This window comes from Thalassophryne amazonica, chromosome 15 (assembly GCF_902500255.1).
Source record: "Thalassophryne amazonica chromosome 15, fThaAma1.1, whole genome shotgun sequence".
NCBI classification, from domain to species: domain Eukaryota; kingdom Metazoa; phylum Chordata; class Actinopteri; order Batrachoidiformes; family Batrachoididae; genus Thalassophryne; species Thalassophryne amazonica.
Window position 1 is genome coordinate 1,231,162 of NC_047117.1, and position 22,420 is coordinate 1,253,581.

Here is a 22,420-nt window from a genome sequence, read left to right on the forward strand (position 1 = left end):
AATAGACCATTCCTCTGCAGGTGATCAGTTAGCTGTTTTACAACTACCCTCTCAAGAATCTTTGAGAGAAAAGGAAGGTTGGAGATTGGCCTATAATTAGCTAAGATAGCTGGGTCAAGTGATGGCTTTTTAAGTAATGGTTTAATTACTGCCACCTTAAAGGCCTGTGGTACATAGCCAACTAACAAAGATAGATTGATCATATTTAAGATCGAAGCATTAAATAATGGTAGGGCTTCCTTGAGCAGCCTGGTAGGAATGGGGTCTAATAAGCATGTTGATGGTTTGGATGAAGTAACTAATGAAAATAACTCAGACAGAACAATCGGAGAGAAAGAGTCTAACCAAATACCGGCATCACTGAAAGCAGCCAAAGATAACGATACGTCTTTGGGATGGTTATGAGTAATTTTTTCTCTAATAGTTAAAATTTTGTTTGCTCTGACTCTTTGTCAGCCTGGCTACAGTGCTGAAAAGAAACCTGGGGTTGTTCTTATTTTCTTCAATTAGTGATGAGTAGAAAGATGTCCTAGCTTTACGGAGGGCTTTTTTATAGAGCAACAGACTCTTTTTCCAGGCTAAGTGAAGATCTTCTAAGTTAGTGAGACGCCATTTCCTCTCCAACTTACGGGTAATCTGCTTTAAGCTACGAGTTTGTGAGTTATACCACGGAGTCAGGCACTTCTGATTTAAAGCTCTCTTTTTTAGAGGAGCTACAGCATCCAAAGTTGTCTTCAATGAGGATGTAAAACTATTGACGAGATACTCTATCTCACTTACAGAGTTTAGATAGCTACTCTGCACTGTGTTGGTATATGGCATTAGAGAACATAAAGAAGGAATCATATCCTTAAACCTAGTTACAGCATTTTCTGAAAGACTTCTAGTGTAATGAAACTTATTCCCTACTGCTGGGTAGTCCATCAGAGTAAATGTAAATGTTATTAAGAAATGATCAGACAGAAGGGAGTTTTCAGGGAATACTGTTAAGTCTTCTATTTCCATACCATAAGTCAGAACAAGATCTAAGATATGATTAAAGTGGTGGGTGGACTCATTTACTTTTTGAGCAAAGCCAATAGAGTCTAATAATAGATTAAATGCAGTGTTGAGGCTGTCATTCTCAGCATCTGTGTGGATGTTAAAATTGCCCACTATAATTATCTGAGCTAAGCACTAAGTCAGACAAAAGGTCTGAAAATTCACAGAGAAACTCACAGTAACGACCAGGTGGACGATAGATAATAACAAATAAAACTGGTTTTTGGGACTTCCAATTTGGATGGACAAGACTAAGAGTCAAGCTTTCAAATGAATTAAAGCTCTGTCTGGGTTTTTGATTAATTAATAAGCTGGAATGGAAGATTGCTGCTAATCCTCCGCCCCGGCCCGTGCTACGAGCATTCTGAAAGTTAGTGTGACTCGGGGGTGTTGACTCATTTAAACTAACATATTCATCCTGCTGTAACCAGGTTTCTGTTAGGCAGAATAAATCAATATGTTGATCAATTATTATATCATTTACCAACAGGGACTTAGAAGAGAGAGACCTAATGTTTAATAGACCACATTTAACTGTTTTAGTCTGTGGTGCAGTTGAAGGTGCTATATTATTTTTTCTTTTTGAATTTTTATGCTTAAATAGATTTTTGCTGGTTATTGGTGGTCTGGGAGCAGGCACCGTCTCTACGGGGATGGGGTAATGAGGGGATGGCAGGGGGAGAGAAGCTGCAGAGAGGTGTGTAAGACTACAACTCTGCTTCCTGGTCCCAACCCTGGATAGTCACGGTTTGGAGGATTTAAGAAAATTGGCCAGATTTCTAGAAATGAGAGCTGCTCCATCCAAAGTGGGATGGATGCCGTCTCTCCTAACAAGACCAGGTTTTCCCCAGAAGCGTTGCCAATTATCTATGAAGCCCACCTCATTTTTTGGACACCACTCAGACAGCCAGCAATTCAAGGAGAACATGCGGCTAAACATGTCACTCCCGGTCCGATTGGGGAGGGGCCCAGAGAAAACTACAGAGTCCGACATTGTTTTTGCAAAGTTACACACCGATTTAATGTTAATTTTAGTGACCTCCGATTGGCGTAACCGGGTGTCATTACTGCCGACGTGAATTACAATCTTACCAAATTTACGCTTAGCCTTAGCCAGCAGTTTCAAATTTCCTTCAATGTCGCCTGCTCTGGCCCCTGGAAGACAATTGACTGTGGTTGCTGGTGTCGCTAACTTCACATTTCTCAAAACAGAGTCGCCAATAACCAGAGTTTGATCCTCGGCGGGTGTGTCGTCGAGTGGGGAAAAACGGTTAGAGATGTGAACGGGTTGGCGGTGTACACGGGGCTTCTGTTTAGGGCTACGCTTCCTCCTCACAGTCACCCAGTCAGCCTGCTTTCCCGGCCGCTCGGGATCTGCCAGGGGGTAACTAACGGCGGCTAAGCTACCTTGGTCTGCACCGACTACAGGGGCCTGGCTAGCTGTAGAATTTTCCACGGTGCGGAGCCGAGTCTCTAATTCACCCAGCCTGGCCTCCAAAGCTACGAATAAGCTACACTTATTACAAGTACCGTTACTGCTAAAGGAGGCCGAGGAATAACTAAACATTTCACACCCAGAGCAGAAAAGTGCGGGAGAGACAGGAGAAGCCGCCATGCTAAACCGCCTAAGAGCTAGTAGCTACGCTAAGCTAGCGGATTCCTAAAAACACGCAAAGTGAATAATGTGTAAATAATTTAGAGGTGATTCAGCAGAAGGAGTGCTTTAGTTAAGGCACGTAAAGATTACACTGGGAAACAAATCGTAATCTAGATAACTAGATCAATCTAACTGCGCAGATTAAACAGCTAACAGATACAGAAAAACACCGCTGTGCTCCGGAACAGGAAGTGATACAATACCGCAATGAGAGCCAACCACCAGTAGAGGCAAGCAAGAGAAAGTTATGTGTTATATTTTAGGGGAGCAGGGTGGATTAGTGGTTAGCACTGTTGCCTCACAGCCTGAAGGTCATGGGTTCAATTCCTGCCTGTGGCCTTTCTGTGTGGAGTTTGCGTGTTCTCCCCGTGTTTGCGTGGCTTTCCTCTGGGTGCTCCGGGTTCCTCCCACATCCAAAGACTTGCGGGTTAGGTGGATTGGAGTCTTTAAATTGTCCGTAGGTGTGTGAGTGGGTGTGAATATGTTTGTTTGTCTGTTTGTGGCCCTGGGTCCTGGGTGTACCCCGCCTCACGCTCTACGACTGCTGGGATAGGCTCTAGCCCCCGCAACCCTTAATTGAACTAAGCGGTTGAAGATGTGTGTGTGTTATATTTTAACTTTGTACAAATGACAGAATTGTCATTAATGTAGTTATTCTTTACAGAATAAGTTCATTTATAAATCAAAACTGCTTTATTTTCCAAGACCTCTGCCTCACAGCAAAACTGCAGTGGTTTTTTTTTTTTTTTTTTGTGACAACCTGGTGGTCAGGCTCCTTTTACTGCGAGAGAGTAAACTATGTAGTAAACAGGAGCTTCCAGCAGGGGGCACAGCGCACAACGACAGAAGTGGTGATTCATTGTTTGGGTTTGTGATCGTGGTGTTAAAACTCAATTTTGAAAGTTATCAGTTATTGGTTAGCTGTAGCTAAATTTTTGGGTGGTTTATCGGTTCAGCTTTATAAAAGATTTCAGTCAGCTGATTAGCTGTTATCGAAGCTAATGTTTTGGTTAGCTGTGCTCACCACTGGTCATAGATAGCCCAAACTATACCTTTTTGGAATCTTTATAATCAGACAAGTGACGTGATGTAGTTTTCATTTTGATTGGAGCATTTTTAAATTGTGAACTCTGCATAATTCTTCAGTTGACCCCTATCTGGCCACCTATTGAAAATTCAAGTGGCCAGTCATTTTTTTTAAAGTGTAGTTTCTAAGCTGTATTTGTGCTGAATTTGATGCTTGTATCACCATTTGAAGGATTGCTTCAGTTATCTGCTACCAGTGGTGGGCACCGATAACTGATAATTATCGAAGATAATGTTTTCATTATCGGATTAGCTTTTCAGATAACCTTGAAAACCATTATCGGACTAATCTTCTGATAAGTTTTGTTCCAATAATTTTTAGACCGTTAACATGGTAAACAAAGCTGAACAGCTACAAACATTTTTAAAATTTAAAATCAGTTGAGCACCTACCTGTTCAATGTTTTGTTTGTAGCAGATGTGTAGTTCAACCCTCTGCAAACAGAGAAGAGCTGCTTATAGAAGAAACCGCTCTATCCCCTGCAGGCAAAGGAGAACTGGTCCCCCCCCCCCAAAAAAAACAACAAAAAAAAAACTAATTTCTGTTAACCTCATACTGATACGCAGGCACTATCACCCAAGTCATTCAGAGGCATACATTTTTAACTTATGGTTCAAATTTTAACCAAACTAATTTTGACAAGTTATTTAAATTAACGTCACATCTGAAGTTTAATAAAGTGAAAATATCAGATATATGTTTTAGTTTTAAAGTAATGCACTAATTTTTAAGGTTTTAGTGTGGAGATGCTGTGCCCAGTGCATTATGGGTAGGGTAATGTCAGTACGTTCATGACAGGAAAAAATGCATTTGAGACACTCTGATGATGCTCCACACGGACAACAGCATTAAACTCTTTGTATATTGTGGCTAAAACTCTCGTGAATATATTCTCTGGGTTTATAGATGTTATTGTGTTTGCGTTTATTAAATTCCACGCATCTTAAACGTAGCAGACACGGATTATCTGGAATTTTGTTTTGGCAAGTTTTCATGGTCTCTACTGCCATCTACTGGCCAGTAGTGTTCATGGCAATATTTGCCCTGAAGCTGGGCAGACACTGTATATTTTCAATCACTGTATTCGGTTTCAGCTGAAACTGTACCACAGAACCGCACGGTGTAAAAGTTCAGAGCGCCCGATTTATGTTCTCACACACATTGTACGTTCAAAAACCATATGTCGGACTCGTGTTTCCAGAAGCAAAACGTAAACAGAAGTTTTTTTTCAAACTTAATTTACATTTCTTATTTTTTACAAAAACTCTCAATGGGAGACATCAAAGTTAAAAAAAAAAAAACTACAAGACTTTACATGAGTTGAAGAATAAGGGGGAAAAAGAAACAGAAGCTGCTCTCCCAAAGAGATGATCACTGTTTATGCTCTCTCCGGTGTTTGCACAGGCACAGTGCGAGAGGTTGGATGCTTGTAGCGCTTCAGCAGCGGGATACCCTCACGACGGACGACCAGAATATCAAACAGGTTTGATTTTCATAGGACCATACGATTGGCAATCAGGAGGTGGTCGTGTGATGTTAAAACACGCGATTAACCTGGAACTCGGCGCGATCCAAAAGATTCTCGCACACATGCAAAATCAGATGAAAAAGGGCCAAAACTTGCACAGTGTAAACCCAGCTTAAGTACTGAACGTCTGGCACCAGTAGATCATGGCTGTGTTCTATTTATGACACCGGTTATATCAGACGGTTATTTACAGCTTGGCTTTTTTTGAAAATGCCTATTTTTTTTTTCTTCAAATAAAAAATGGCATATTTTACAAAAGCACATTTAAATACCAACACACACGTCACGTCACATTAAGGTATTGGTTTATATAGAATGAATGAGTCAAACATTTTCATTCCATCAGTGTTCAAAGCGTTTGTGATGTGTAAATGCACATCAGCCTGGAACAGTGCACGACAGGGGGGGGGGGGGGGGCTGCTTGCTGTGTAGTTTATTTGTGTAATTGTTCCGAACGTAAACCAGTGCGGGCAGATTTGGGCATGTGCGCATTCAAATATGCTGTTTGTCATTGTTAATTTTTTCTTGATGGTGAAACTAGAGCTGCACGTTCTTAACAGGCCCCCCGACTGTGTTTAGTATTTGTCAATAAACTAAAGTTGTGGATATCAAATTGTTAGCCGCGGTGGACTGTGCGCTGCTCACAGCGTTTATGGCCTCACACATACGCGTGGTCCCACTAACTTCTTTTCTGTTTCATATTTATTCTGTGTGACAGGGAACCAAATAAACTATCCCTGCGTGTCTTCATTTCCATTCCGCTGTAGCTCACACAATAAAAATTTTCTTTGTTCATGTGGAATGATCGGACAGAGAGGGGAATAATATATACAAATTACCTTTAGTGTGTTTTGGACCCTAAAGTCATAAAACAGTGATTTTTTTTTTTCCTCAACCCTGATGATCAACCAATCAGGAGTGAGAACTTGGTCAGTCAGGAGTGTTTAGTCAATGACAGACAGGAAGTACATGACACATCAAAGCCTTCTATTTACTTTCAGTCGTCTTTTCTCTGTCAGATAATTTTACACCGTGTGTTTGTTCTCAGACATGTCTGTCCAGGTGCGGTGTCTTTCCTTTCGTCAGCCGTATGCTGGTCTGGTTCTTAACGGGGTGAAGACGCTGGAGACCCGCTGGAGGCCCTTACTGGCCCCGCTGGAGAACCAGACCCTGGCTGTCCACATCGCCCGTCGAGACTGGGAGGGAGAAGAGTGGAAAGACGTTCTGTATGGCCGGCTGGAAATGAGTGGTTCCGAGGTGGGAGAGCTGCTGGAGTCTGGTGAGCGGTTCGGCCGCGGCGTGGTGGCAGGTAGGAAAACGTTAGATCCATTTAGAGTTACTACATCCAGATGATGAAACCTGATGTTTCTTCAAACAGCACCAACAGAACAAAATGCCAAATATTAAGAAAACAAGCTAAATGGGAGCAACGTACAGCAGTTTAGCCTCACGGAGCTAATGATGCTAATGCTAGCCTACTGGCTGAATTATTTTGTGAGCATGCTAATGTTAGCATGTTAAAGCATTAGCATTGCATAAACAGAATGATGACGATGTTCGGTGTCTGCTGAATCTTTGTTGTTGACATCAGTGGTTCAGGTCACGGTGGTGTGACGCCATCTTTCTCTGGTATTTCAGGACTGGTGGATGTTGGCGGAACCTGGCTTTGCCCCACCTCTCTGCCTGAGGCAGACCTGCAACATTCTGAGCAGTCAGCTGTCCTGATTGGTCTACAAGATAAACACCTAACCCTGCTTTCCAACCCTCGCTGGCTGAGAGCACCACTGAGCATTCAAGGAGGTCGCGATGTCTGGACCGTGGAGATCCCAGCAGAGCTGTTGCCGTGACGGCACACACGTTGATGCCCACAGTAGCAGCTGTGATGCTAACAGAGACACACATTCGCTAATGTGGCAACTGCAGCGTCCACCAAACGTTCTTGTGGACACCTTAATAACCCTTACACTGAGACACCGTAAAGCTAACATTGAGCAGAGGATTTCAGAACGCTCCGTTTGTCTTTAACATCTGTTTACTGTCAAAGTCAAACATAAAAACATTCATATGAAAAATACATTTACATGAAAAGCAATCAGGTCAACATGATCAATAGAAATGTCCGACACCGTCTCAGTCTGAACGGTGTGTCAACGATGTGTTCATCTTCAAAGAGGCTCATTAGTCGTCCTTTGATTGATGGACGTCCAGGCTGACAACCTGGAGCTCTGTCAGGTTGTTAGTGCTGTTGCCCTGCTGGCTGATCAGCATCTAGACGACACAAACGGAAAAATCGATTAGTACGTTCAGTTATCGTACGTTTGAATCCTGTTTGGATCTAATCAGTGTATCTAGATACTCAAGAAAGTTACCTCCTATTTCAACATATACAGTCACTAAGCTTTTAAGATTTAAGGCATAAAAATAATTTTCTTTGGCAACATTATAATTTTATTAGCTTTTAAATAGGAGATCCATAATATGACTTCAGCAATACAATCAATATTTACATTGTCAATCAATCAATCAATTTTTTTATATAGCGCCAAATCACAACAAACAGTTGCCCCAAGGCGCTTTATATTGTAAGGCAAGGCCATACAATAATTATGTAAAACCCCAACGGTCAAAACGACCCCCTGTGAGCAAGCACTTGGCTACAGTGGGAAGGAAAAACTCCCTTTTAACAGGAAGAAACCTCCAGCAGAACCAGGCTCAGGGAGGGGCGGTCTTCTGCTGGGACTGGTTGGGGCTGAGGGAGAGAACCAGGAAAAAGACATGCTGTGGAGGGGAGCAGAGATCAATCACTAATGATTAAATGCAGAGTGGTGCATACAGAGCAAAAAGAGAAAGAAACACTCAGTGCATCATGGAAACCCCCCAGCAGTCTTAAGTCTATAGCAGCATAACTAAGGGATGGTTCAGGGTCACCTGATCCAGCCCTAACTATAAGCTTTAGCAAAAAGGAAAGTTTTAAGCCTAATCTTAAAAGTAGAGAGGGTGTCTGTCTCCCTGATCTGAATTGGGAGCTGGTTCCACAGGAGAGGAGCCTGAAAGCTGAAGGCTCTGCCTCCCATTCTACTCTTACAAACCCTAGGAACTACAAGTAAGCCTGCAGTCTGAGAGCGAAGCGCTCTATTGGGGTGATATGGTACTACGAGGTCCCTAAGATAAGATGGGACCTGATTATTCAAAACCTTATAAGTAAGAAGAAGAATTTTAAATTCTATTCTAGAATTAACAGGAAGCCAATGAAGAGAGGCCAATATGGGTGAGATATGCTCTCTCCTTCTAGTCCCCGTCAGTACTCTAGCTGCAGCATTTTGAATTAACTGAAGGCTTTTTAGGGAACTTTTAGGACAACCTGATAATAATGAATTACAATAGTCCAGCCTAGAGGAAATAAATGCATGAATTAGTTTTTCGGCATCACTCTGAGACAAGACCTTTCTGATTTTAGAGATATTGCGTAAATGCAAAAAAGCAGTCCTACATATTTGTTTAATATGCGCTTTGAATGACATATCCTGATCAAAAATGACTCCAAAATTTCTCACAGTATTACTAGAGGTCAGGGTAATGCCATCCACAGTAAGGATCTGGTTAGACACCATGTTTCTAAGATTTGTGGGGCCAAGTACAATAACTTCAGTTTTATCTGAGTTTAAAAGCAGGAAATTAGAGGTCATCCATGTCTTTATGTCTGTAAGACAATCCTGCAGTTTAGCTAATTGGTGTGTGTCCTCTGGCTTCATGGATAGATAAAGCTGGGTATCATCTGCGTAACAATGAAAATTTAAGCAATGTGTCTAATAATACTGCCTAAGGGAAGCATGTATAAAGTGAATAAAATTGGTCCTAGCACAGAACCTTGTGGAATTCCATAATTAACTTTAGTCTGTGAAGAAGATTCCCCATTTACATGAAGAAATTGTAATCTATTAGACAAATATGATTCAAACCACCGCAGCGCAGTGCCTTTAATACCTATGGCATGCTCTAATCTCTAATAAAATTTTATGGTCAACAGTATCAAAAGCAGCACTGAGGTCTAACAGAACAAGCACAGAGATGAGTCCACTGTCCAAGGCCATAAGAAGATCATTTGTAACCTTCACTAATGCTGTTTCTGTACTATGATGAATTCTAAAACCTGACTGAAACTCTTCAAATAGACCATTCCTCTGCAGATGATCAGTTAGCTGTTTTACAACTACCCTTTCAAGAATTTTTGAGAGAAAAGGAAGGTTGGAGATTGGCCTATAATTAGCTAAGATAGCTGGGTCAAGTGATGGCTTTTTAAGTAATGGTTTAATTACTGCCACCTTAAAAGCCTGTGGTACATAGCCAACTAACAAAGATAGAGTGATCATATTTAAGATCGAAGCATTAAATAATGGTAGGGCTTCCTTGAGCAGCCTGGTAGGAATGGGGTCTAATAAACATGTTGATGGTTTGGATGAAGTAACTAATGAAAATAACTCAGACAGAACAATCGGAGAGAAAGAGTCTAACCAGTCTAACCGGCATCACTGAAAGCAGCCAAAGATAACGATACGTCTTTGGGATGGTTATGAGTAATTTTTTCTCTAATAGTTAAAATTTTGTTAGCAAAGAAAGTCATGAAGTCATTACTAGTTAAAGTTAATGGAATACTCAGCTCAATAGAGCTCTGACTCTTTGTCAGCCTGGCTACAGTGCTGAAAAGAAACCTGGGGTTGTTCTTATTTTCTTCAATTAGTGATGAGTAGAAAGATGTCCTAGCTTTACGGAGGGCTTTTTTATAGAGCAACAGACTCTTTTTCCAGGCTAAGTGAAGATCTTCTAAATTAGTGAGACGCCATTTCCTCTCCAACTTACGGGTTATCTGCTTTAAGCTATGAGTTTGTGAGTTATACCACGGAGTCAGGCACTTCTGATTTAAAGCTCTTTTTTAGAGGAGCTACAGCATCCAAAGTTGTCTTCAATGAGGATGTAAAACTATTGACGAGATACTCTATCTCACTTACAGAGTTTAGGTAGCTACTCTGCACTGTGTTGGTATATGGCATTAGAGAACATAAAGAAGGAATCATATCCTTAAACCTAGTTACAGCGCTTTCCGAAAGACTTCTAGTGTAATGAAACTTATTCCCCACTGCTGGGTAGTCCATCAGAGTAAATGTAAATGTTATTAAGAAATGATCAGACAGAAGGGAGTTTTCAGGGAATACTGTTAAGTCTTCTATTTCCATACCATACGTCTAGAAAAACAGTCCCATCCCCACCTCGCGCCTCAGTACCACGGCTGTCCGGGCCTTTAGCTGCTCAGCACCCAGACTCTGGAACTCCCCCCCACACATAACCCTAACCCATCACATCATTCAAGTCCCAACTCAAAACCCGTCTGTTCAAACTGGTATCTGACCTCTAACCTGTCACTTGTTTTTTTGTCGATGTTTTGTTTTACTAACGTTTGTGGAATTTTTTTATGCTTTTACTGTTTGTAAGGTGACCTTGGGTGACTTGAAAGGCGCCTCCAAATAAAATGTATTATTGTTATTATTTTCAAAGAACAGATGACCTTGAACCACTCACGGCAGTGACACATACAGTTGATGACAGCCAATCAGAGTAGAGAGGCACCATGACATCACTGGCTGCTCTCTGTCTGGCTGCTAATCCAATGTGGCAGAAACACTCAGAAACCGCTGCCTTTCCGAGTCAATCAAACATATTTGTCTTAAATTATGTAAACTTCAATTGTCAAACTTTGGTGAGCGTTTCGGAGCACGCCATTTCACTTCGAACGGCTGTCACGCCCACATATTTCATCGTAGATTCAAACTTGCTGGACATGATGAGGGCTCGGCCCTGAATGTGCACATATATTAACATCCCTCCTCCTTGCTGCAGCTACTCTTCCTGGGGTCCAACAGATTCAAAAATCAAGAATCAAAAATACATTAAAAAAAATATATACAAATAAATGAAAATAAAAATCACATATCAAAACCAAAAACATATCAAATCAAATTAATCATCATCTATACATGGTGAAAGGGTTGACTCAGGTTACTCCTTATACCGATAAATACTGTTTCAGAAGTTTTTTTAACGAAACATTCATTTTTAATGAGTTTAATGTGATCTGGTAATAAATTCCATTCATGCAGACCCCTAAATGTGACAGTGTTCTTAATGGCATTGGTTCGAGCTACAGGTAACGTAAAATTTCCCACCACAACATGTCTGGTTCTGTAAGTATGATTTTCTGAACTAAAAGAAAAATTCCTAAACGAAATATAAGGCAATTTAGTGACAATAATCTTTCTAACAGAAATGATCAGCGAATATAAAAGTCTATCTTTGACTAACAACCAGTTAAATTTTTATGCATTGTGATGATATCTGTCTTATAACTGCATCTAAGTGCCACATGAGCACTGAATAATCTGTAATCTATTTATCATTTCTCCAGTAGCATTTGCCCAAACTACTGGGCAATAGTCCAAATATACTAATAGTAGTGCATTAATAGCATACTTCCTTGTATTGCAACTTAGAAACCTTGCATGTTTTCTCATAATTGATACAGTAGTGTTCAGAATAATAGTAGTGCTGTGTGACTAAAAAGATTAATCCAGGTTTTGAGTATATTTCTTATTGTTACATGGGAAACAAGGTACCAGTAGATTTTCACAAATCCAACAAGACCAAGCATTCATGATATGCACACTCTTAAGGCTATGAAATTGGGCTATTAGTAAAAAAAAACGTAGAAAAGGGAGTGTTCACAATAATACAACCCCTGGCAAAAATTATGGAATCACCGGCCTCGGAGGATGTTCATTCAGTTGTTTAATTTTGTAGAAAAAAAGCAGATCACAGACATGACACAAAACTAAAGTCATTTCAAATGGCAACTTTCTGGCTTTAAGAAACACTATAAGAAATCAGGAAAAAAAATTGTGGCAGTCAGTAACAGTTACTTTTTTAGACCAAACAGAGGGAAAAAAATATGGAATCACTCAATTCTGAGGAAAAAATGATGGAATCATGAAAAACAAAAGAACGCTCCAACACATCACTAGTATTTTGTTGCACCACCTCTGGCTTTTATAACAGCTTGCAGTCTCTGAGGCATGGACTTAATGAGTGACAAACAGTACTCTTCATCAATCTGGCTCCAACTTTCTCCGATTGCTGTTGCCAGATCAGCTTTGCAGGTTGGAGCCTTGTCATGGACCATTTTCTTCAACTTCCACCAAAGATTTTCAATTGGATTAAGATCCGGACTATTTGCAGGCCATGACATTGACCCTATGTGTCTTTTTGCAAGGAATGTTTTCACAGTTTTTGCTCTGTGGCAAGATGCATTATCATCTTGAAAAATGATTTCATCATCCCCAAACATCCTTTCAATTGATGGGATAAGAAAAGTGTCCAAAATATCAACGTAAACTTGTGCATTTATTGATGATGTAATGACAGCCATCTCCCCAGTGCCTTTACCTGACATGCAGCCCCATATCATCAATGACTGTGGAAATTTACATGTTCTCTTCAGGCAGTCATCTTTATAAATCTCATTGGAACGGCACCAAACAAAAGTTCCAGCATCATCACCTTGCCCAATGCAGATTCGAGATTCATCACTGAATATGACTTTCATCCAGTCATCCACAGTCCACGATTGCTTTTCCTTAGCCCATTGTAACCTTGTTTTTTTCTGTTTAGGTGTTAATGATGGCTTTCTTTTAGCTTTTCTGAATGTAAATCCCATTTCCTTTAGGCGGTTTCTTACAGTTCAGTCACAGACGTTGACTCCAGTTTCCTCCCATTCGTTCCTCATTTGTTTTGTTTTCGATTTTTGAGACATATTGCTTTACGTTTTCTGTCTTGACGCTTTGATGTCTTCCTTGGTCTACCAGTATGTTTGCCTTTAACAACCTTCCCATGTTGTTTGTACAGCTCTCCAAGGTGTGATCACTCCTTTTTAGATGCAGACTAACAAGCAGATCTGATTTGATGCAGGTGTTAGTTTTGGGGATGAAAATTTACAGGGTGATTTCATAATTTTTTCCTCAGAATTGAGTGAGTCCATATTTTTTCCCCTCTGCTTGGTCTAAAAAAGTAACCGTTACTGACTGCCACAATTTTTTTTCCTTGATTTCTTATAGTGTTTCTTAAAGCCAGAAAGTTGCCATTTGAAATGACTTTAGTTTTGTGTCATGTCTGTGATCTGAAACAACTGAATGAACATCCTCAGAGGCCGGTGATTCCATAATTATTGCCAGGGGTTGTAGTAGCATCTGCTGTTGATGCTACAAACTCAAAACTATTATGTTCAAACTGCTTTTTTAGCAATCCTGTGAATCACTAAACTAGTATTTAGTTGTATAACCACAGTTTTTCATGATTTCTTCACATCTGCGAGGCATTAATTTTGTTGGTTTGGAACCAAGATTTTGCTTGTTTACTAGTGTGCTTGGGGTCATTGTCTTATTGAAACACCCATTTCAAGGGCATGTCCTCTTCAGCATAAGGCAACATGACCTCTTCAAGTATTTTGACATATCCAAACTGATCCATGATACCTGGTATGCGATATATAGGCCCAACACCATAGTAGGAGAAACATGCCCATATCATGATGCTTGCACCACCATGCTTCACTGTCTTCACTGTGAACTGTGGCCTGAATTCAGAGTTTGGGGGTCGTCTCACAAACTGTCTGCGGCCCTTGGACCCAAAAAGAACAATTTTACTCTCATCAGTCCACAAAATATTCTCTTTAGGCCAGTTGATAGATTACAATTTGTTCATGTAAATGGGGAATCTTCTTCACAGACTAAAGTTAATTATGAAGTTCCACAAGGTTCTGTGCTAGGACCAATTTTATTCACTTTATACATGCTTCCCTTAGGCAGTATTATTAGATGGTATTGCTTAAATTTTCATTGTTACGCAGATGATACCCAGCTTTATCTATCCATGAAGCCAGAGGGGACACACCAATTAGCTAAACTGCAGGATTGTCTTACAGACATAAAGACATGGATGACCATAATTTCCTGCTTTTAAACTCAGATAAAACTGAAGTTATTGTACTTGGCCCCACAAATCTTAGAAACATGGTGTCTAACCAGATCCTTACTGTGGATGGCATTACCCTGACCTCTAGTAATACTGTGAGAAATCTTGGAGTCATTTTTGATCAGGATATGTCATTCAAAGCACATATTAAACAAATATGTAGGACTGCTTTTTTGCATTTACGCAATATCTCTAAAATCAGAAAGGTCTTGTCTCAGAGTGATGCTGAAAAACTAATTCATGCATTTATTTCCTCTAGGCTGGACTATTGTAATTCATTATTATCAGGTTGTCCTAAAAGTTCCCTAAAAAGCCTTCAGTTAATTCAAAATGCTGCAGCTAGAGTACTGACGGGGACTAGAAGGAGAAAGCATATCTCACCCATATTGGCCTCTCTTCATTGGCTTCCTGTTAAGAGTAGGATGGGAGGCAGAGCCTTCAGCTTTCAGGCTCCTCTCCTGTGGAACCAGCTCCCAATTCAGATCAGGGAGACAGACACCCTCTCTACTTTTAAGATTAGGCTTAAAACTTTCCTTTTTGCTAAAGCTTATAGTTAGGGCTGGATCAGGTGACCCTGAACCATCCCTTAGTTATGCTGCTATAGACGTAGACTGCTGGGGGGTTCCCATGATGCACTGTTTCTTTGTCTTTTTGCTCTGTATGCACCACTCTGCATTTAATCATTAGTGATTGATCTCTGCTCCCCTCCACAGCATGTCTTTTTCCTGGTTCTCTCCCTCAGCCCCAACCAGTCCCAGCAGAAGACTGCCCCTCCCTGAGCCTGGTTCTGCTGGAGGTTTCTTCCTGTTAAAAGGGAGTTTTTCCTTCCCACTGTAGCCAAGTGCTTGCTCACAGGGGGTCGTTTTGACCGTTGGGGTTTTACATAATTATTGTATGGCCTTGCCTTACAATATAAAGCGCCTTGGGGCAACTGTTTGTTGTGATTTGGCGCTATATAAAAAAATTGATTGATTGATTGATTGATTGGTGTGTTCTTTGGCAAATTGTAACCTCTTCTGCACGTCTTTTATTTAACAGAGGGACTTTGCGGGGGATTTTTGCAAATAAATTAGCTTCACACAGGCGTCTTCTAACTGTCACAGCACTTACAGGTAACTCCAGATTGTCTTTGATCATCCTGGAGCTGATCAATGGGTGAGCCTTTGCCATTCTGGTTATTCTTCTATCCATTTTGATGGTTGTTTTCCGTTTTCTTCCATGCGTCTCTGTGTTTTTTTTTTTTTTTGTCCATTTTAAAGCATTGGAGATCATTGTAGATGAACAGCCTATAATTTTTTGCACCTGCGTATAAGTTTTCCCCTCTCCAATCAACTTTTTAATCAAACTACACTGTTCTTCTGAACAATGTCTTGAACGTCTCATTTTCCTCAGGCTTTCAAAGAGAAAAGCATGTTCAACAGGTGCTGGCTTCATCCTTAAATAGGGGACACCTGATTCACACCTGTTTGTTCCACAAAATTGATGAACTCACTGACTGAATGCCACACTACTATTATTGTGAGCACCCCCTTTTCTACTTTTTTTTTTTACTAATAGCCCAATTTCATAGCCTTAAGAGTGTGCATATCATGAATGCTTGGTCTTGTTGGATTTGTGAGAATCTACTGAATCTACTGGTACCTTGTTTCCCATGTAACAATAAGAAATATACTCAAAACCTGGGTTAATCTTTTTAGTCACACAGCACTACTATTATTCTGAACACTACTGTATGTCAACTCAACTCAACTTTTTTCTTATATAGCGCCAAATCACAACAAACAGTTGCCCCAAGGCGCTCCATATTGTAAGGCAAGGCCATACAATAATTATGAAAAACCCCAACGGTCAAAACGACCCCCTGTGAGCAAGCACTTGGCCACAGTGGGAAGGAAAAACTCCCTTTTAACAGGAAGAAACCTCCAGCAGAACCAGGCTCAGGGAGGGGCAGTCTTCTGCTGAGACTGGTTGGGGCTGAGGGAAAGAACCAGGAAAAAGACATGCCGAGAAGGGGGGCAGAGATCGATCACTAATGATTAAATGCAGAGTGATGCATACGGAGCAAAAAGAGAAAGAAACAGTGCATCATGGGAACCCCCCCACAGTCTACGTCTAAAGCAACATAACCAAGGGATGGTCCAGGGTCACCCGATCCAGCCCTAACTATAAGCCTTAGCGAAAAGGAAAGTTTTAAGCCTAATCTTAAAAGTAGAGAGGGTATCTGTCTCCCTGATCTGAATTGGGAGCTGGTTCCACAGGAGAGGAGCCTGAAAGCTGAAGGCTCTGCCTCCCATTCTACTCTTACAAACCCTAGGAACTACAAGTAAGCCCGCAGTCTGACAGCGAAGCGCTCTAATGGGGTAATATGGTACTACGAGGTCCCTAAGATAAGATGGGACCTGATTATTCAAAACCTTATAAGTAAGAAGAAGAATTTTAAATTCTATTCTAGAATTAACAGGAAGCCAATGAAGAGAGGCCAACACGGGTGAGATATGCTCTCTCCTGCTAGTCCCAGTCAGTACTCTAGCTGCAGCATTCTGAACCAACTGAAGGCTTTTTAGGGAACTTTTAGGACAACCTGATAATAATGAATTACAATAGTCCAGCCTAGAGGAAATAAATGCATGAATTAGTTTTTCAGCATCACTCTGAGACAAGACCTTTCTGATTTTATTGCGTAAATGCAAAAAGGCAGTCCTACATATTTGTTTAATATGCGCTTTGAATGACATATCCTGATCAAAAATGACTCCAAGATTTCTCACAGTATTACTAGAGATCAGGGAAATGCCATCCAGAGTAACGATCTGGTTAGACACCATGCTTCTAAGATTTGTGGGGCCAAGTACAATAACTTCAGTTTTATCTGAGTTTAAAAGCAGGAAATTAGAGGTCATCCATGTCTTTATGTCTGTAAGACAATCCTGCAGTTTAGCTAATTGGTGTGTATCCTCTGGCTTCATGGATAGATAAAGCTGGGTATCATCTGCGTAACAATGAAAATGTAAGCAATACCGTCTAATAATACGGCCTAAGGGAAGCATGTATAAAGTGAATAAAATTGGTCCTAGCACAGAACCTTGTGGAACTCCATAATTAACTTTAGTCTGTGAAGAAGATTCCCCATTTACATGAACAAACTGTAATCTATTAGACAAATATGATTCAAACCACCGCAGCGCAGTGCCTTTAATACCTATGACATGCTCTAATCTCTGTAATAAAATTTTATGGTCAACAGTATCAAAAGCAGCACTGAGGTCCAACAGAACAAGCACAGAGATAAGTCCACTGTCCGAAGCCATAAGAAGATCATTTGTAACCTTCACTAATGCTGTTTCTGTACTATGATGAATTCTAAAACCTGACTGAAACTCTTCAAATAGACCATTCCTCTGCAGGTGATCAGTTAGCTGTTTTACAACTACCCTCTCAAGAATCTTTGAGAGAAAAGGAAGGTTGGAGATTGGCCTATAATTAGCTAAGATAGCCGGGTCAAGTGATGGCTTTTTAAGTAATGGTTTAATTACTGCCACCTTAAAGGCCTGTGGTACATAACCAACTAACAAAGATAGATTGATCATATTTAAGATTGAAGCATTAAATAATGGTAGGACTTCCTTGAGCAGCCTGGCAGGAATGGGGTCTAATAAACATGTTGATGGTTTGGATGAAGTAACTAATGAAAATAACTCAGACAGAACAATCGGAGAGAAAGAGTCTAACCAAATACCGGCATCACTGAAAGCAGCCAAAGATAACGATACATCTTTGGGATGGTTATGAGTAATTTTTTCTCTAATAGTCAAAATTTTGTTAGCAAAGAAAGTCATGAAGTCATTACTAGTTAAAGTTAATGTAATACTCAGCTCAATAGAGCTCTGACTCTTGTCAGCCTGGCTACAGTGCTGAAAAGAAACCTGGGGTTGTTCTTATTTTCTTCAATTAGTGATGAGTAGAAAGATGTCCTAGCTTTACGGAGGGCTTTTTTATAGAGCAACAAACTCTTTTTCCAGGCTAAGTGAAGATCTTCTAAATTAGTGAGACGCCATTTCCTCTCCAACTTACGGGTTATCTGCTTTAAGCTACGAGTTTGTGAGTTATACCACGGAGTCATGTGGTAGTTTCTGCACCAACAACTCATTATGTTAGGCCCTGAAGGAATATATATCCTAAATGTGCTTAGTTATGTATTAACCATATATATCTTAAATGTACTTTATGTATTAACCATGTGTGTTTTTTCCCAGTTATTTCATTTTATCATGATTTTTTTTCTTTATTGAGCTAAGGATACTTAGAATCACACAGTATGCATTAATGTTAGTGAAGTGATCATTTAAGCATGTATTAATAGAGCTTGTGGCTATGCAAGAATTGTGAAGAAAACCAGAACGTTTGCGCGGGGTGAGAAACTTCCAGTCAGGAGGTCTAGTTTCTGTTGTTTAGGGTGCCTTGGTATTTTAAATGTGTAAGTGAAACTGTTGGTTTAAATCAAAATCAAATCAATTTTATTTATATAGCGCCAAATCACAACAAACAGTTGCCCCAAGGCGCTTTATATTGTAAGGCAAAGCCATACAATAATTACGTAAAAACCCCAACGGTCAAAACGACCCCCTGTGAGCAAGCACTTGGCGACAGTGGGAAGGAAAAACTCCCTTTTAACAGGAAGAAACCTCCAGCAGAACCAGGCTGAGGGAGGGGCAGTCTTCTGCTGGGACTGGTTGGGGCTGAGAGAGAGAACCAGGAAAAAGACATGCTGTGGAGGGGAGCAGAGATCAATCACTAATGATTAAATGCAGAGTGGTGCATACAGAGCAAAAAGAGAAAGAAACAGTGCATCATGGGAACCCCCCAGCAGTCTAAGTCTATAGCAGCATAACTAAGGGATGGTTCAGGGTCACCTGATCCAGCCCTAACTATAAGCTTTAGCAAAAAGGAAAGTTTTAAGCCTAATCTTAAAAGTAGAGAGGGTGTCTGTCTCCCTGATCTGAATTGGGAGCTGGTTCCAGAGGAGAGGAGCCTGAAAGCTGAAGGCTCTGCCTCCCATTTTCCCATTCTCTTACAAACCCTAGGAACTACAAGTAAGCCTGCAGTCTGAAAGCAAAGCGCTCTATTGGGGTGATATGGTACTATGAGGTCCCTAAGATAAGATGGGACCTGATTATTCAAAATCTTATAAGTAAGAAGAATAATTTTAAATTCTATTCTAGAATTAACAGGAAGCCAATGAAGAGAGGCCAATATGGGTGAGATATGCTCTCTCCATCTAGTCCCCGTCAGTACTCTAGCTGCAGCATTTTGAATTAACCGAAGGCTTTTCAGGGAACTTTTAGGACAACCTAATAATAATGAATTACAATAGTCCAGCCTTGAAGAAATAAATGCATGAATTAGTTTTTCATATCACTCTGAGAAAAGACCTTTCTAATTTTAGAGATACTGCGCAAATGCAAAAAAGCAGTCCTACATATTTGCTTAATATGCGCATTGAAGGACATATCCTGATCAAAAATGACTCCAAGATTTCTCACAGTATTACTGGAGGTCAGGGTAATGCCATCCAGAGTAAGGATCTGGTTAGACACCATGTTTCTAAGATTTGTGGGGCCAAGTACAATTCGGATCAGGGAGACAGACACCTTCTCTACTTTTAAGATTAGGCTTAAAACTTTCCTTTTTGCTAAAGCTTATAGTTAGGGCTAGATCAGGTGACCCTGAACCATCCCTTAGTTATGCTGCTATAGACTTAGACTGCTAGGGGGTTCCCATGATGCACTGAGTGTTTCTTTCTCTTTTTGCTCTGTATGCACCACTCTGCATTTAATCATTAGTGATTGATCTCTGCTCCCCTCCACAGCATGTCTTTTTCCTGGTTCTCTCCCTCAGCCCCAACCAGTCCCAGCAGAAGACTGCCCCTCCCTGAGCCTGGGTCTGCTGGAGGTTTCTTCCTGTTAAAAGGGAGTTTTTCCTTCCCACTGTCGCCAAGTGCTTGCTCACAGGGGGTCGTTTTATATGTCCAGTGACCACTAGAGGCCAGCAGTGTATATGAGAAAGGCGACTTAACTGTCCATCCTCTGACTTCATTTTTTTTTTTTAAGGAATGGCATAATTAGTTCATTTTGACATACATTCATTTAATCATTAACCTAAAAAAGCAAAAATAAAAATCAAAACGGTGGTTTTTAGAGGACAGTTTGATCCTACCGCGTGCTGGATAATCGGGAGAGTCTGGAGTTTTCCTGGTGGGCTGGTCCAACCTGGGGCCGTTGTGAGGGGGTGTTAATATATGCATACATATATGACCACTAACTGTTAGGCTACACAGCAAGACACGTGGGCTGCTGTATCTTAAAGAGAAGACATTAAGTGTTATAAATGTTTTACAATCATGAAAAGTCACAAGAAAATAACTTAACTCTTTTGCAACGCTGTTATCTCTTCCAAAGCCTAAGGTAGGGACATACCATTACACGTTTAACACCCCTACGCATTCATTACAGTTAGTTTAGTCCAATCAAGCCCTGTGCGCTCAGATGGCACTTGCGCTACTAGCAAGTATAGGAGGAGTGGCCCGTGAGTGAAAAGATGGACAGAAAAAAGCTAGGTGGAGCTGAAAAAGCTAGATTAAGAAAAAGAAAAGCTTTGGAGGAAGATGCTGCCAAGTGTGCAAAGCTCAGAGATATTTTTTCAAGAAGGCAGAGCGAAGAGGGAAATGGTAAATAGGGCTGGGCAGAACAGGCTACGTGCCTGTTATGCCCGGATGTCAGCCGTATCAACATTTGTAGTCCAGTACCACCTCTTCCAGCTACTTACAGACTTCACTGACTTAAGCTGGGCAGACACTGTACGATATTTTCAATCGTTGTACTCGGCTCCAGCTCAAACTGCGACAAAACCGCAGGGTTTAAAAGTTCAGAGCGCACGATTCATGGTCTCACACTGTACGGCCCGATGCTCTGATGCGATCTGACTGCTCACATTGTACGTTCAAAAACCACACATCGGGGTCGCGTTTCTTTTTTAAAAAAAAGCTTTATATTGTAAGGCAAGGCCATACAATAATTACGTAAAAACCCCAATGGTCAAAACGACCCCCTGTGAGCAAGCACTTGGCGACAGTGGGAAGGAAGGATATGAAACTCCTGGGCTGAAAAATGTTCCCAGCATGCCCCTGCTTTGATCATTTATTATTTTTTTGACTTAATTGATTATTTGATTTTATTATTTTATTTATTTGATCATTTATTCTTTACACACAAAGTGAGAAAAATATACTGATTCATACAATATTAGTTTTATTTAAAATTCACTTACCAGAAAGGCAATGTATGTGAAATGTAAACTGGGACAAACTACTGGTCACATAATTTTGGTTCTTACCGGGTGGAGTTGGACTGCAGACACGGGGATCTGAGTGGTGACTGGAGGGAGCGAAGTGAGGAACACCTGCGAGACGGAGCCTGAAATAACAGCACAAAACCTTACTACAGTTAGAACTCATGATGGTGCTCAGATTGACTGCTTTTTTAATATATATATATATATATATAAAAGAACGTACACATTTAACCCCAGACATGCGTCTCACTGCAGACCATTTCATTAATAGAGGTGTCTGTGCCCATCCGACTACAAAACTTCCTCCAAGACTCTCTCCTAGCATACTTAATAATCCTTCTAGCAACAGCCCTAAGTCTAAACGAAGCTTCGAGGCACAGAATTTGCCTTGAACATTTTTTGTAATCGAATTATTTGAATTACTCGACTAATCGTTCAGCCCTAATTTATTTACTCCATTTTGGAATAAGGCTGTAACATAAGATGTGGAAAAAGTGAAGTGCTGCGAATACTTTCTGGACGCCCTGTATATACACATACATACATACATATATAATACATACACACAGGGGGTAAAATAAGTATTGAGCACATCACCATTTTTCTTAGTAAATATATTTCTAAAGGTGCTATTGACATGAAATTTTCACCAGATGTCAGTAACAACCCAACTAATTCACATAAA

General features: G+C 40.5%; 2 protein-coding genes across 4 annotated transcripts in view; one reads left to right on the forward strand and one right to left on the reverse strand.

Annotated features, from left to right (window-relative positions):
- Positions 1-6,327: 6,327 nt before the first annotated feature.
- Positions 6,328-7,213, forward strand: zgc:110222 (uncharacterized protein LOC550336 homolog). Its single transcript, XM_034187977.1, has 2 exons — positions 6,328-6,622; positions 6,952-7,213. Exons 1-2 carry the CDS (start codon positions 6,364-6,366, stop codon positions 7,158-7,160), a joined length of 468 nt encoding a protein of 155 aa, XP_034043868.1. The 5' UTR covers positions 6,328-6,363; the 3' UTR covers positions 7,161-7,213.
- Positions 7,214-7,446: 233 nt separating this feature from the next.
- Positions 7,447-22,420, reverse strand: part of LOC117525989 (serum response factor-like) — a 74,839-nt gene continuing 59,865 nt past the window's right edge. For all 3 annotated transcript variants that reach the window (XM_034187976.1, XM_034187975.1, XM_034187974.1), the window contains 2 exons: positions 21,778-21,857; positions 7,447-7,581 (listed from right to left, as the gene is read on the reverse strand). In XM_034187976.1, coding sequence (XP_034043867.1) covers positions 7,492-7,581; positions 21,778-21,857 — 170 coding nt within the window. In that variant the 3' untranslated portion in view covers positions 7,447-7,491. The remainder of the gene's footprint in view (positions 7,582-21,777; positions 21,858-22,420) is intronic.

Bases quoted from the DNA above. Each gene is read 5' to 3' on its own strand.
- zgc:110222 (XM_034187977.1), top strand. From the start codon at position 6,364: ATGTCTGTCCAGGTGCGGTGTCTTTCCTTTCGTCAGCCGTATGCTGGT. The intron at 6,623-6,951 runs GTAGGAAAACGT...CTGGTATTTCAG, and splicing joins CGGCCGCGGCGTGGTGGCAG to GACTGGTGGATGTTGGCGGA.